A 14152-nucleotide genomic window follows, 5' to 3' on the forward strand; every position below is an offset into this window, starting at 1 on the left:
GAGAATTCTGGGAGTTGAAGTCCTCACAGACTTAAGAGTTGTGAAGTTTGAGAAACCCTGCTCTGGATGGATGGACTGGACATTGCAGAAGAAGAAGGATATATTTTGTTGTTTTACACACTTTTTGACTCCTGTAATTCTTGTAAGTTGCAAAAGGGAAATGTGAGTGTATTTGAATCTGGGGGAGAGGGGTGTTGATGTAGACCCCAGGTTCCCCCAGCTTGCATGCTTGTGAGCAGCTACAAAGGCTACAGAAAAGCAGTAACTTTGCAGGCAGTAAAAGTGCCACTTTATTAGAAATGTGGTAGCACCAGATTGGATTGTACTTCCATACATAAGGATCCAGTTTCTTTCAGCATTCTTTCCCCCTCCCCCCAACATAGCTTATATTTTTATTTATTTTTTTTTAAATTAAAAATAAGCAAAATCCAAAGCAAAAATTGAGTTTCCATGTGAGCTGCCTGAGCAGGCAAACAACAGAGAGTGATGATTTGCACTTCTGAAGCAATGTACTGGACTACATTTTGTATTAACTAGTTAATAGTAACTCCCCTCTCTCAAAACCTTTAGAATTTCTCTATGTTGTGAGGTAATCACATTTGAGGTTCCCTTTGCAAAGCCAATTAATGATGTTGGAAGCAGGGGCAGCACACAGAAACTCAGTAGAAATGGTGTGCCTAAATACTGCAAAATGGAAGGGGAGAACTCGACACAAGAATGTTTTTTAACCATGTGAGTTTCTTCTTTTATCCAGTGGCCTTTACCTGAGCTCAAAAGCAAACAGATCAAAGCAACATGGAAAGCATTTAATCACATAGGTCCACAGACATTAGACTTTTGAAAAGGAATAATGCCCCAAAACAATAGAGGGTTGTGCCAGGGATTTCCTTCTCTAATGCTTAAGCTGCTGATAGTTGGTTTGCTAAACCGAGTAGATCCCTACCAAAAATGAGAACACTCAAATATTGAGAATTTGCTTCTCAAAATATTCAATATTAATGAATGTTTCCAAATCCACCTGAATCTTTTTATCAAAAATGAACAGAACTTAAAACAAAAAGCATTTTAGATGATAAATATTCCATTTCTCCCCCAAAATATGAAGCTACAACTAAAAAGGACAGAGCAAGTTGCAGATGGCACTGTTTTGCACAAGGAAAGCCCTTTCCCAATTAACAGAGAGACAATTCTGATCAGAAAATAGATGTCTTTGCTTAGAGGCTTTTTGGAGAATCCAGCCACCTCCTCACCTCTATTTATTTTTCATCATAATTTAAAGATAAATATATTTCTAGATTAAATATATGGGAAGAGAAAGGTTCAAAACAGCCTTGTAGCACCTATATGGGACATCTTGTGGGCTATTCTTATTTCTCCTATGAAATTATTGGTTTTCCTCTTCAACTTCCTTTACTTTGGTAAAGTAATGAACACCAATTTTCTCTATTTCTGCACTTCAGTTGAATATTTATACTGTATAAGGTCATGTCCCTAATATTCTGAATATGGCCCAAATTAGCTTTTGGCACACCCACAAAATGCCAAAATCTTCTTTGGAGAAATCATTGCATGACCCAAGCAACTGTACAATCCTTGCATCAAAAAAATATGGACAGAGGTCAACGGAAAATAGAAGCCCAGTTTAAACTGATGGTAGAGGAATGGCTGTATAATTGGCTGCTAATTTGTCTTTCCAAATTATTACCTAAGGCCTACCACTGTCCAGAAGCAAGCCTTTTAATTTTAAATACCGTAGGATGGGATTTTAATAGCAAAAAATCCCTTTATATTTACTGAAGCAACAATTTCTAACCAGTAGCTTCCAAGTTTATTTAAAGAAAGGGTGGAGGCTTAGTAATAAAATTCCATATCTGGATCCTGCCAGGGCTTATAAATCTTGAAGAGCTTGACAAATAGGCACAGTTTTACCAGCTGTGGCTTTTCTCATCAATGCTATGTCACTTGAAGAGCCATTCCTTGTAAAACTTTTTTTCTTGCAGCTCTTAAAGTTATAATAAGCACTCGTTCAGCATCTGAAGCTAACCAACTTATTAATTTATATATTTATCAAATCTGTTTGCTGCCCATCTCATTGCTAGATGACTATTTGACTATTATCTTCTGAGTAAGAGATTGCACTAGACTCTGGGAACAAGGGCATGTTCAATGGTGCAGATACAGTGTTCCAATCTCAAAGAAGGCCCCTTTCTGCCCCCATCACCTACTGGTGCCAGAAGTTAGGAGAGGTGCTCAGAATCATATGTTCCGTGGGTTTACATGAGATGGAAAGTGATTCCTATACATACCCTGAGAAAAATTTATTTCAGTCCTGCCCAGCCTGCTACTTGGCTAGTCCTACACATGATATTACGAGTTCAACGTTTCGGCCATTATCCAAGTGATCACATAGAGACCTCAGCGGGTAGCCATTTTAGTTTTAACAGCTTAAGACCATAGAGAATAGAGGATGTAGCTTCAGATTTTGCCTCTGAGTCTTTAGCCACAAAGTCATAGACTTTCTGAGGTCCCAGCTGAATTTGGCTTCTGGATTGGGGTTAGGGAAGCTTTACATAAGGTACCATTTTAGCTAGAGGAACAGCTAACAGCAACAGCGGTTGTGTTTCATCCACAAATAAATTATTTAGCAGGAAGCACTCAAAGAAGAATGGTGGAGATGGTACAAAGTAAGCAAGCTGGAGCACACACAGTACCCATTAGATTTCCAGGAGACTGCTTTGCTCAGGGCTGACGGCATCTTTTTCCTCTCCAGCCAGGCCATCTTGAAGGGCTGCAGCACTGGGAGAACTAGCCACAGTAGCTACCTCTTCTCTCTCAGCTTCACCTTCTGGGGGTTTGCCCACTCCCATTTCATTATGGGTCTTCTGATGCTTGCTGAGATGGTCACTACGAGTGAAGCGCTTGTTGCAGAGTAAACAGGTAAATTTCTTCTCTCGGGTATGGGTGCGGACGTGGCGTTCCAGCTCATCCGAGCGCGTAAAACGCTTGCCGCAGAAAAGCCAGTTGCAGACAAAAGGACGTTCCCCAGTATGCCATCGCAGGTGGGCTTTGAGATGTGAAGCTTTCCCGTAGACCTTCCCGCAGCCTGGGATATGGCAGCTGTGGATCGGCTTCTTCCGCAGGCTGGCTGCCGAGGCCCCAAGCCGCTCTAGTTCTTGGCAATTAGGGCAGTCACAAGTGGATCTGCCGGCTGTGCTGCCAAAGGAGCCCCCTCTTCCAGACTTCAAGGCAATCCCACCTTCCATCAGGGAATTATTGGCCACTGGCTTGGGTTTATACATTTCTTGGGGCAGCACATGTTGTCCTGAAGGGAGAAGGTGTGATGAAGAAGTAATGCCTACTGCAGGGTACGGAGCAGGATTCAAAGTTGTGAACTCAGAAGTGTAACTGGGTAGCTGGGGGCTGATGGGCGCCTGACTCGGCATGGACTGTAAGGAACCCTGGAGTCCATCTGATTGTGGCTGAGAACTCAACCAGTTGCTGTTGGAATGCATATCCCACCAAGAAGCTGTAGGGTTGCTAGAACTGGTAGAGATGCCTGGGTGGATGCCAGCTTTGTACCAGGAGCCATAAGGGTGTGCCATGTCCAAGGAGGTATAGACACTGGGGAGACAATCAGGAGATGGATGCCCCTTAGGCACCAGCAACGAAGAAGGGTCTTGAGTTGTGGGTGAGGCTGGGAAGGAATGGGAGAAAGGACTGTAATCATTGCTGTAAGTGGTGGACGCTTGTGGGCTTGCTGAAGGAGACATCAATCCATTCCCATTGGGGAAAGTGGCTGCATAGGAATCTCCCATGCCTTCAGTGCTCCAGAGTTTTGGAGCAAGAGACTCTACTCCCAAAAAGTAAGGTTTTCTTCCCAAATTGTTCTCAGTGCTTCTGGGAGAGGCTGATTCTTGAACTGGATTAGAATTTCCAAATTTATCCCAAGTTTCCATCAACATAGCCAGGGAACTGGAGCCATACTGTCCTTCTTCCTAGGGGTGGGAAAAGAGAGAAAAGGCAAAAAAAGGCAAAAGGAAATTTAGGAATGCTATCAATTGGGGCAGAAGAAATACAGGCATATCCATAAACTGATCCATAAACTCCATCCTACTTATAGAAACAGTGGACTATTTTCTCAAGAATCATAAGTATTTTGCTCATTAGAAGAAAAAAACAACAATCCTTCCTTTCTACAATAATGAAATACTTTTATAAGAGATCATGGAACCTCCTAATCATTGGACTACTACTGGTATGAACATTTGCCCATTTGTCCTCCGAACAAGAAAAACAGAATTTAAACATTTTTCTGTGGAGATGGGTTTTAGTGCAACAAAAATGTGAAGGCAACAGAGTTATAATATTTGCCACTGAGACAATTCTTTAGTTATTGGCATGGATGGGTTTCACGGTAAAATTATAATTATATTATAATATGAATTATAAACTATATGTATGAAAAAGTCACACCATTATCCTTAAATGATATATATTATTGCTGCAACACAGATGTACAACCCAGAAATTACAACACTGAATGTACAAAAATGTACAACACTGATGTTTATAATACAACACTGTTGTACAACACAGAAGTTGTAGGCTGAAGGCTTTTTAAAAAAAGACTGGACAGCCCCTTGTCTGCAATGGTATAGGATCTCCTGATTGAGCTGGGGGTTGGACTAGAAGACCTCCAAGGTCCCCTACGACTCTGTTATTCTGTTATTCTGATATAGCTTCATATGACAAATCTCCTTTAATGAGATATACTAGCTCACTGCTCAGGGAAAGAGCCACTTCAGAAAAGAATTAGTCTTCCTTTCTATTTTCATGATCATGTTATGTACTGTATATTTTTTCTGCTTCTTCAGATGTTGATCTTTTCAACTAGATGAGTCAAAGTTGTCCAAAGAAACTGGTCTGAAAAGATGAGTTGCAAAGATATGTTACCTTCTTATTATAATCACAATAGTGATTGTGCCACAAGAATCCATTTTGAATTTGAGGACATTGCTAAATGTAGACCATTGTAATCTAATCTCTATGGGGCATTGAAGAGTCTTCTAGGTAAGATGCAAGGCACACTCAATGGGAGCTACACGAGAATAAAATGTACAACTTGCACCTATTTCTATAGAAGTTCCCTAATTGTGTTCAATACATGATAGGTATTGCTTTTTCTTTCATCTCTTTGTTGCTTCACTTATCTATACCTTACATTCTTAAGTATACTTTCAACCAATAGGGTGACAAAAGAGGTTTGGCAAAAATATAGATTACATCCAATGAAATTCACTCTATGAAAAAATAATTACAGACAGTTCAATTAATAATTAATCTTTCCAGCTAGCAGTAGCGCTTACTTACATACCGCTTCACAGTGCTTTACAGCCCTCTCTAAGCTGACTTTACAGAGTCAGCTTATTGCCCCCAATAAACTGGGTCTTCATTTTACCCACCTCGGAAGGATGGAAGGCTGAGTCAACCTTGAGCCTGGTGATACTCAAACTGCCGAATTGCTGGCAGTTGGTAGTCAGCAGAATTAGCCTGCAGTATTGCGTTATAACCACTGTGCCACCACAGAAAACATGTTGTTACAAGAAGTATCACTTGCCTTTGTTTTTGCACTGAATTAACCATAAATTAGGTTAATCAATTGAAATTAAACACTGAAGAGCATAGCTTGCAGATCAATGCCTCTTTCAACAAAGGGGCAAGCAACTTGTAAAAAAGTTGTCTATATCTATAACCATTACCACTTGTCATGTTACATCCTCAGCACTGTTATAGCACATGTACAGGTAATTCTCAACTTATAATCATTTGTTTAGTGACTGTTCAAAGTTATAACAACACTGGAAAAAGTGACTTAGGGCTGTTCTTCACACAATCACCACAGCATCAAAATCTGAGCACTTGGCAATGAACATGTATTTATGATTGCAGTATCCTGAGGACATGTGACTATTTCACACCTTCCCAGCCAGCTCCCAACAAGTAAAGTCAATGGGAGAAGATAAACTTGCTTAATAACAACACAATTCACTTAATTGATTTACTTGTCAGTGCAGTGCAGTGATTTACTTAATAACCATGGCAAAAAAGGTCATAAAATTGGGTGTGATTCACTTAATAATTGCCTTATTTGGCAACGGAAAAAGGGTGGTCATAACTTAAGGACTATCTGTAGAGTTAAACAGATAGGGAAAACCTTGACGGATTGGACCAGAACTTCATCTACTCTAGTTCCTACTGCTAAGAAATTAATAGGTAGGATGTGCGAATGCATTTTGGAATTATCAAGGTTTCATGTAAAACACCCAAAGTCCTGCCATGGTAAAAAGGGAAAACACATTTTTAACAATCTTAAGAGAGAAACTGCAGATATCTTAAGCAGGGACTATATAGCAGTTAAAGTGAAAACCATAGGATTGGATGCCAAAGAATAGATAACTCTATTTTTCTGCCTGTCCAGACATTTTTAAAAAGTTTTCTTGGGTTAAATTAGCTACAAAGTTTGGGCACTTGCTGATACCATAGTTTTCCTTTGTCACCTTTTCTGAGGTGAGCTGCCAGCCTTATTTGCCTAGGGATCATTTTTTCCTATGGTATAAGGATCACAAAGTAATCTAACTATCACAAAGTGAATGCTATATATTCTTATGAGATAATTCCCATTAATATAATTAATGACTGCACACCACATAAAACCTGTTCTCAATTTTACATTTTCCTTATCAGTTTCAGTTAAGTGGAACCAGTGGAAGAGCTTGCCTTCAGAAGCTATGAATGCTCTGTCACTGGAGGTTTTTCAAACGAGATTGGACACCCATTGATCCAAAATGGTATAGGGTCTCCTGCTTGTGCAGGGAGTTGGACCAGAAGACCTCTAAGGTTCCTTCCAACCCTGTTATTCTGTTAAGTACCCTGTTTCTCCAACAATATGGCCTCCCCCAATAGGAAGTCCCAGCATGTTTTATAGGCATGAAATGAAATTAAGCCCCCCCCCAAACTAAAACATGCAAAATGGGGGGGGGGGGAATGGTGGTGAGGGCCTTGCCGTTAGAAAGTACTTTTCTTGCACACCCGGATATGGTGCTGCCTGCGTTGACCCCGATACGAAGTGCCCCACGAACGCCGAGGTCAACATCCAAGCCATCGCTGCCCGCCCGCCCGAAGATGCAAGGGGGGGGGTAATTAAGTCACCCCTGAAAAGACAGCCTAGCCATTTTTGGGGGGCTCAAAAAAAAAAAAAGACCCAGCCTTATTATATAAGAAACACGGTAGTTAATTTAGAATCTGTATTTTGTGGTAGACTGCATCATGGTTACGTAACTGGAAAAATTCATGTCTTAAATCATGGAAAAGATCCCCATTTCAAAGCCAGGAAGAAAAATGTGAAAAAACTTGAAATTCAAGTAGCTTTGCATTTCACGCTAGCTGTTTCACAAATCTCACCTTGTGGTATGACAGCCAGAGGTAAAATTCAAAATTTTCTTCTACAAGCAAGGAAAATTACCATCATGGGGACTATAGTTGTTCGCTTTATAGGAACAAGTTCTGAAAAGAAGGGTTAGGGCCAATACATGAATATAATTTTTCAGAAATGTTTAATTGCGGATTGGCAATTTACCTACAATAATAATTTCATTCATACAACTCCAGTAAGACAATCTATCACATGCAGATTACACTGGCCTAAGCTATATACAGCCATAATTGGGACCAGAATTCCTGTTACTAAGCAAGACAGTTGTTAAGTAAGTCACACTCAATTTTGTAATCTTTTTTGTCATGTTAAGCAAATCATTGCAGTTGTTAAGTGAATCACACAATTGTTAAGTGAATTTGGCTTCTCCATTGACTTTGCTTGCCAGAAGCCAGCTGGGAAGCTTGCAAATGGCGATCACATGACCCTGGGATGCTGCATAGTAATCGCAAAGTTTCTAAATTTTGATCACGTGATCATGGGAATGCTATAGGGGTGGGATGCTACTGGTTCTGCCCCGTTCTAAAGAACCAGTAGCTCTGAAGAGCAACAGATCCTGAACTGGTTCTGTGTTTGCTGCTGTTTGGCCCACCCAGGCTCTTACTTCTCCTTTATTTCCTGCTTTTTCAACCTCAGCTGCTTTGCACAGCACAGCTGAGGTTGAAAAAGCTGGGGGGGAGAAGGCTTTTCAAACACTGTGCACCGACGCGTAGTGCTTTTCAGCTGCCCAGGCGGCACAGCTGATGTTTTTTTACATGCACGCGCAGCAAAACGTAGTCACCGAACTGGTAGTAACACCGGTTGAATCCCACCCCTGGAATGCTATGACAATCATAAATACAAAAAACAATTGTTAGTCGCTTTTTTTGGTAACTTCAACAGTCACTAAATGAATGATTGTAAATTGAGGACTACCTTTAATAAGTGCACAGCAATGTTCCTGTCACATAGCATGGGAAGATGAATGACGATGGTGCTGCTGAATGGTTGCAAATGGAACAACGAATAGAGAAAATAGAGAGAAACATTCAGTCCCTTTGGAAATCATGGAGATATCAAAGGCCTGTTTGATTGAGGAAGGACAGGGTTTCTTCAGGCAATGCATTATTTTCACTACCATTGCATCAAATGTTTGTCTTCATCATTAATAGCAGAGGTGATATTCAGCAGTGTCTGACCAGTTCTGGAGAACTGGTAGTGGAAATTTTGAGCAGTTCGGAGAACCGGCAAATACCATCTCTGAGTGGAGATTTTATAGTATCCTTCCCCTGCCATGCCCACCAAGCCACGCCCACAGAACCGGTAGTAAAAAAGTTTGAATCCCTGATTAATAGCTGTGATAATAAGAACATTCATATGCCTATTACAGGTTAATTGAGAGCACTAACTTTCTAGTATACATTTCAAAGTCCTAATTTTGTCCTATAATGCTCTTGCAAACAATGGACCAGTCGCACATACATATGTATCTTCCAATTAGGGCCATGTAACATTTCAGATCTGAGTCCCAAAGTGGCTTTGCTATGCATAAGACCATGAATGTAGCACTTGCCTGCAATTCTTTAAAACAGCCGTGTCCATCTTTTTGGAATCATATCTGAAGAATTGTTATCTTCTTCACATTTTAAGTTCTATTAGCTCAGAAGAACAGACTAGTTACTATGATACTGATCTTTATGAAATACAGTATTTTCTCATGGTAAATCACCTTCTCTAAGCATTTTACTCTTTTTGGTACCTAATAAAAATGTTTTTACTCTCCTAATGTCTTAATCATATTTTATATAATCCTTAGAATATTTTGATGGTTTTTAAAAATTCTTGCATTCATTTGTCCTATGCTGTAAACCTTACAGTTGATATAGCTGCAATTGTAATTGCTTAATGATGTTCCAGAATAGAGTTGAGGCTAATTGAAATATCCTACTTCAAAACACTCAGACTTCAAAAAGACATAAAATGTTGAAACAGAAACCAAGTACATCCTGACACTGAACACCCATGTTTAGTGCTGTGATAGTTTCTGTTGGTTGATTTATGTGGGAGTTGATCCGTATTCCTAACTCCAATTTCATCAGTATCAAATTAAAACTACTACAGTAGATATAGCTCAGACCCTGTTTATCAGACTGAAAACATTTAAACCTGTTATTTGTAAAAAGAAGCTATTTTGCATATAGTAATATAGCAGAGATATATTAGACAACAATGGGGAATTATCTAGCAGGATCACATCCATCGATTCAGGTTCAGAGTTTGGCATATAATACTGAATTCAGCATCTTAAGAACTTAATTTTATATTTAAACAGCAAACAGAAATGTGTTTGTGATCTAGGAACTCTTTGACAGATGTTACACAAAATAGTTAACAGGCAGCTTTACAGATGTTCTGCTCACTTTTTAATGTCATCATATATTTTCAATCCCAACCACATAGTAAAAGGAGCCACACCGCAAAAGTGCAATTTATTCATTATAATTTTATAACACTTCCAGTGATTTACATTATGAAAGCATGAGCAGCAAAAGGACACAGTGCTAAAATAATTAATTGGCTAAAAGTACAATAATAGAGTTAGCACAATAGTGATCATTTGTTCACTAAATGCCTCCCAGAACAATTCAGTCTTTAAATCTGGAAAGCCAATACTGAGGGTGCCAAAAAGAGTGTATTCCTTAGTTCGAGGGCCATAGCTGAAAAACATAGCCCATGAACCCACTCCCCTTTGACTTAAAAAGCCCGGAGCAGAGGACCATTAAAAAATGTTGGTGAGATGAGTGCACTGGGAGGAACAGGCAGCCATTTCTGTGCAGAGTAAGCAGCTCAGCCAACAACTAGAGAACAAGCGATAGATGACTTTGTAGATTAAAAATAATTGGGAATTGCATCTGTAAAGTTATGCAAAGTGTGCCATAAAATACAATTGAAAGCGCACGATAGGAATGAACAGAAAATGTATAAGAACTCAGTGCAGGCAGAAGACCAAGAAAGAAATCTCTGCTCATTTTGGTGAGCCACTGGGAGAAATGAAGGTAGCGCCCATATGTATATATACAGGTAAAACTCGAAAAATTAGAATATCATGCAAAAGTTCATTTATTTCAGTAATGCAACTTAAAAGGTGAACCTAATATATGAGATAGACTCATTACATGCAAAGCAAGATAGTTCAACCCATGATGTGTCATAATTGAGATGATTATGGCTTACAGCTCATGAAAACCCTAAATCCACAATCTCAGAAAATTAGAATATTGTGAAAAGGTTCAATATTCTAGGCTCAAAGCGTCCCACTCTGATCAGCTAATTAAGCCATACACCTGCAAAGGGTTCCTGAGCCTTTAAATGGTCTCTCAGTCTGGTTCAGTAGGAATCACAATCATGGGAAAGACTGTTGCCCTGACAGTTGTGCAGAAAACCATCACTGACACCCTCCATAAGGAGGGAAAGCCTCAAAAGGTAATTGCAAAAGAAGTGCTGTATCAAAGCACCTTAATAGAAAGTTATGTGGAAGGGAAAAGTGTGGAAGAAAAAGGTGCACAAGCAGCAGGGATGACCGCAACCTGGAGAGGATTGTCAGGAAAAGTCCGTTCAAAAGTGTTGGGGACTTTCATGAGGAAAACAGAACTGGTCTGTTGCTCAGTGGTCCTCTTTTCTGATGAGAGCAACTTTTACATGTCATTTGGAAACCAAAGACCCAGAGTCTGGAGGAAGAATGGAGAGGCACACACTGCAAGATGCTTGAAGTCCAGTGTGAAGTTTCCACAGTCTGTGTTGATTTGGGGAGCCATGTCATCTGCTGGTGTTGGTCCACTGTGCTTCATTAAGTCCGGGGTCAACGCAGCCGTCTACCAGGAGATTTTGGAGCACTTCATGTTTCCTTCTGCAGATGAGCTTTATGGGGATGCTGACTTCATTTTTCAGCAAGACTTGGCACCTGCCCACACTGCCAAAAGCACCAAAACCTGGTTCAATGACTGTGGGATTACTGTGCTTGATTGGCCAGCAAACTTGCCTGACCAGAACCCCATAGAGAATCTATGGGGCATTACCAAGAGAAAGATGAGAGACATGAGACAGAACAATGCAGAAGAGCTGAAGGCTGCTATTGAAGCATCCTGGTCTTCCATAACACCTCAGTAGTGCCACAGGCTGATAGCTTCCATGCCACGCCGCATTGAGGCAGTAATTGCTGCAAAAGGGGCCAAAACCAAGTACTGAGTACATATGCATGCTTATATTTTTCAGAGCTCCAATATTGTTCCATGTACAATCCTTGTTTTATTGATTGCATATAATATTCTAATTTTCTGAGATTGTGGATTTGGGGTTTTCATGAGCTGTAAGCCATAATCATCTCAATTATGACAAATCACGGCTTGAACTATCTTGCTTTGCATGTAATGAGTCTATCTCATATATTAGGTTCACCTTTCAAGTTGCATTACTGAAATAAATGAACTTTTGCATGATATTCTAATTTTTCGACTTTCACCTGTAGATGGTCCTTGATTTACGGCTGGTTGCGACTGTTTGAAGTTACAACAAATCCCCTAAAAGGTACTTATGACTTGGATTTGAAGTTCTGCTGCTTCCCTGATCACATTATTGCACTTTTCGGTGCTTGGCAACCTGTTCACCTTTACTACCATTTGCAGTGTATGTGACCATGATTGATGCCATTTTTTTGCCGAAAACCAGTATTTGCTTCCAGTTTCTGGCAAAAAACTCCCATCGCAGATAATGGATTTTACTTAATGACCATGGTGATTTGCTTTATGACCACTGAAAAAACGTTGCAAAATTGAGTCAGCCACAGGGGTGGGATTCTATTGGTTCAGACCGGTTCCGACGAACCGGATGTTAAATTTGCATTTGGTTCGCTGAACCGGGATTTGAACCGACCTGGCCCACCCTGTCCCACTCCTCCCAGGAGTCTCCACATGGCCCATTTTCAATACAGGTAAGTGCAGGGTCTGCACAGAGGCTCTTGGAGGAGGAAAAAAGGGCCTTCCAGAAGTACCGGAAGCCGGAAAGAGGCTTGTTTCTGGCTTCCGGAGGGCCTCCAGAGCCCGGGGGAGGCTGTTTTTGCCCTCCTAGAGGCCTGTGGGAAGCCTCTGGATCCTTGGGAAGGTGAAAAACGGCTCTCCCGGGAGTATGGATGTCTGGAAATGGGCCTGTTTCCAGCTTCTGGAGGGCCTCCAGAGCGGAGTGGTGCTGTTTTCACCCTCCTAGAGGCCTGAGGGAAGCCTCTGGACCCTTCGGAAGGTGAAAAACGGCCCTCCCGGAAGTTCCAGTAGGCAACACCCACCATGGCCAGGTCCACCCAGCAACTAGGCAGCAAACCGGTTGCTTGGATTTTTGAATCCCACCCTTAGTCAGCTATATGATGACCTGCTTAATGACTGGCACGATTTATGACCATAATTCCTGTCTCAATTATGGTCATAAGTCAAAGACTATCTATAAAAGAAAACTGAGTTCAGTGCTGCTTGCAGCTGCTGGCATTATCTCTTCTCCAAAGGCTTACTGAAGTCGCACATTCCTCTTGCATGTAATATGTAAACACAAAAACTCTTTCTCCAGTTCTTGTATTTAAGCTGAAGGTTGCGAAATTCTATTTATACATATTTTGAAATAATCCTGACTTTATTTCAAAATATGTATAAAGGCTTACTTTTGAGTTAGCAAGCTTAAGATTAACTGTTTACCCCCTATCTTTTAACTCTCTAATTTATAACTTTGGATTTATAACAGTGAAATAATTGTACATATATACCCCAAACGGTCATGTCAGTATCTTTTTAAAACAACAAAATATTATGCTAAATTAACAAAAAACACTACTGCTTTATTTTTGAAATTATGGCCATTTTTATTTATTGTAGGCTGCATTGTTTTCATTGCAATCAAAATAGTCTCAAAGTATAAATCAATGTACCCTTAAATTGTAGTTCCAACTAACCTTTACCACTGCTAATTAAAAATGTTCCTTTCTAAGCATTAGCAAATTAGCCTAACAATTGAACTGTTATATAAGAGGGAAATTAGTTGCAAATCTAAATACATTAATCTGGGAGAAAGTAAATGGATTTGCTTTCAAATTAACCATACACTGGATTATGTTGTAATAATTGAGTATTGGATCTGGATCAAGAGGTTTGGTCCAATGTTGGATTTGGCTCTAGTCCACATCTGTTATGATATTCACATGATGACTCAGAATAAAGTGCTTAATTTGGTTAATCAATTTACCCATTTTATGGGTTGATATAACACATAAAAATAAAATAGTTCACAAAATATACTAAGCCACAAAAGAAGTAGCCAAGTTACAACTGACAACATTTACCAGTTCCCGATGTTATGCTTGTTTATCAGTATATAAAATGTAGTTGGCAGTTACCTTTTTATATGAAAATATTACACTGGGAAACTTGCCCATTTTCTTTTATTCATCCCAAACTAAGACTTTAAATTGCTTTGTTCTTTCTTCAAAAATTGGAAGTGTGCTGATGAGTAACAGCTTAAATCAGCAGTGTGATGCTCTCAATATAAAACAAATTAATCTTTTCACTTAATACTGTTTTTATTTTTGTTTAAATGCCATCCTGTGTGGTGTAGTAGTTAAAATGCTAGGCTGGGAGCCAGGAACTC

At 39.9% G+C, this 14152-nt stretch overlaps 1 protein-coding gene across 5 annotated transcripts in view; it reads right to left on the reverse strand.

Annotated features, from left to right (window-relative positions):
• Positions 1-262: 262 nt before the first annotated feature.
• SP7 (Sp7 transcription factor) overlaps positions 263-14152 on the reverse strand; it is a 111750-nt gene continuing 97860 nt past the window's right edge. For all 5 annotated transcript variants that reach the window (XM_087925330.1, XM_087925329.1, XM_087925333.1 and 2 more), the window contains one exon: positions 263-3995. In XM_087925330.1, the coding sequence (XP_087781456.1) occupies positions 2715-3962 (1248 nt within the window). In that variant the 5' untranslated portion in view covers positions 3963-3995 and the 3' untranslated portion in view covers positions 263-2714. The remainder of the gene's footprint in view (positions 3996-14152) is intronic.

Source organism: Pseudonaja textilis, chromosome 2, assembly GCF_049901715.1.
Source record: "Pseudonaja textilis isolate UNSWEBS1 chromosome 2, rPseTex1.2, whole genome shotgun sequence".
NCBI lineage: Eukaryota > Metazoa > Chordata > Lepidosauria > Squamata > Elapidae > Pseudonaja > Pseudonaja textilis.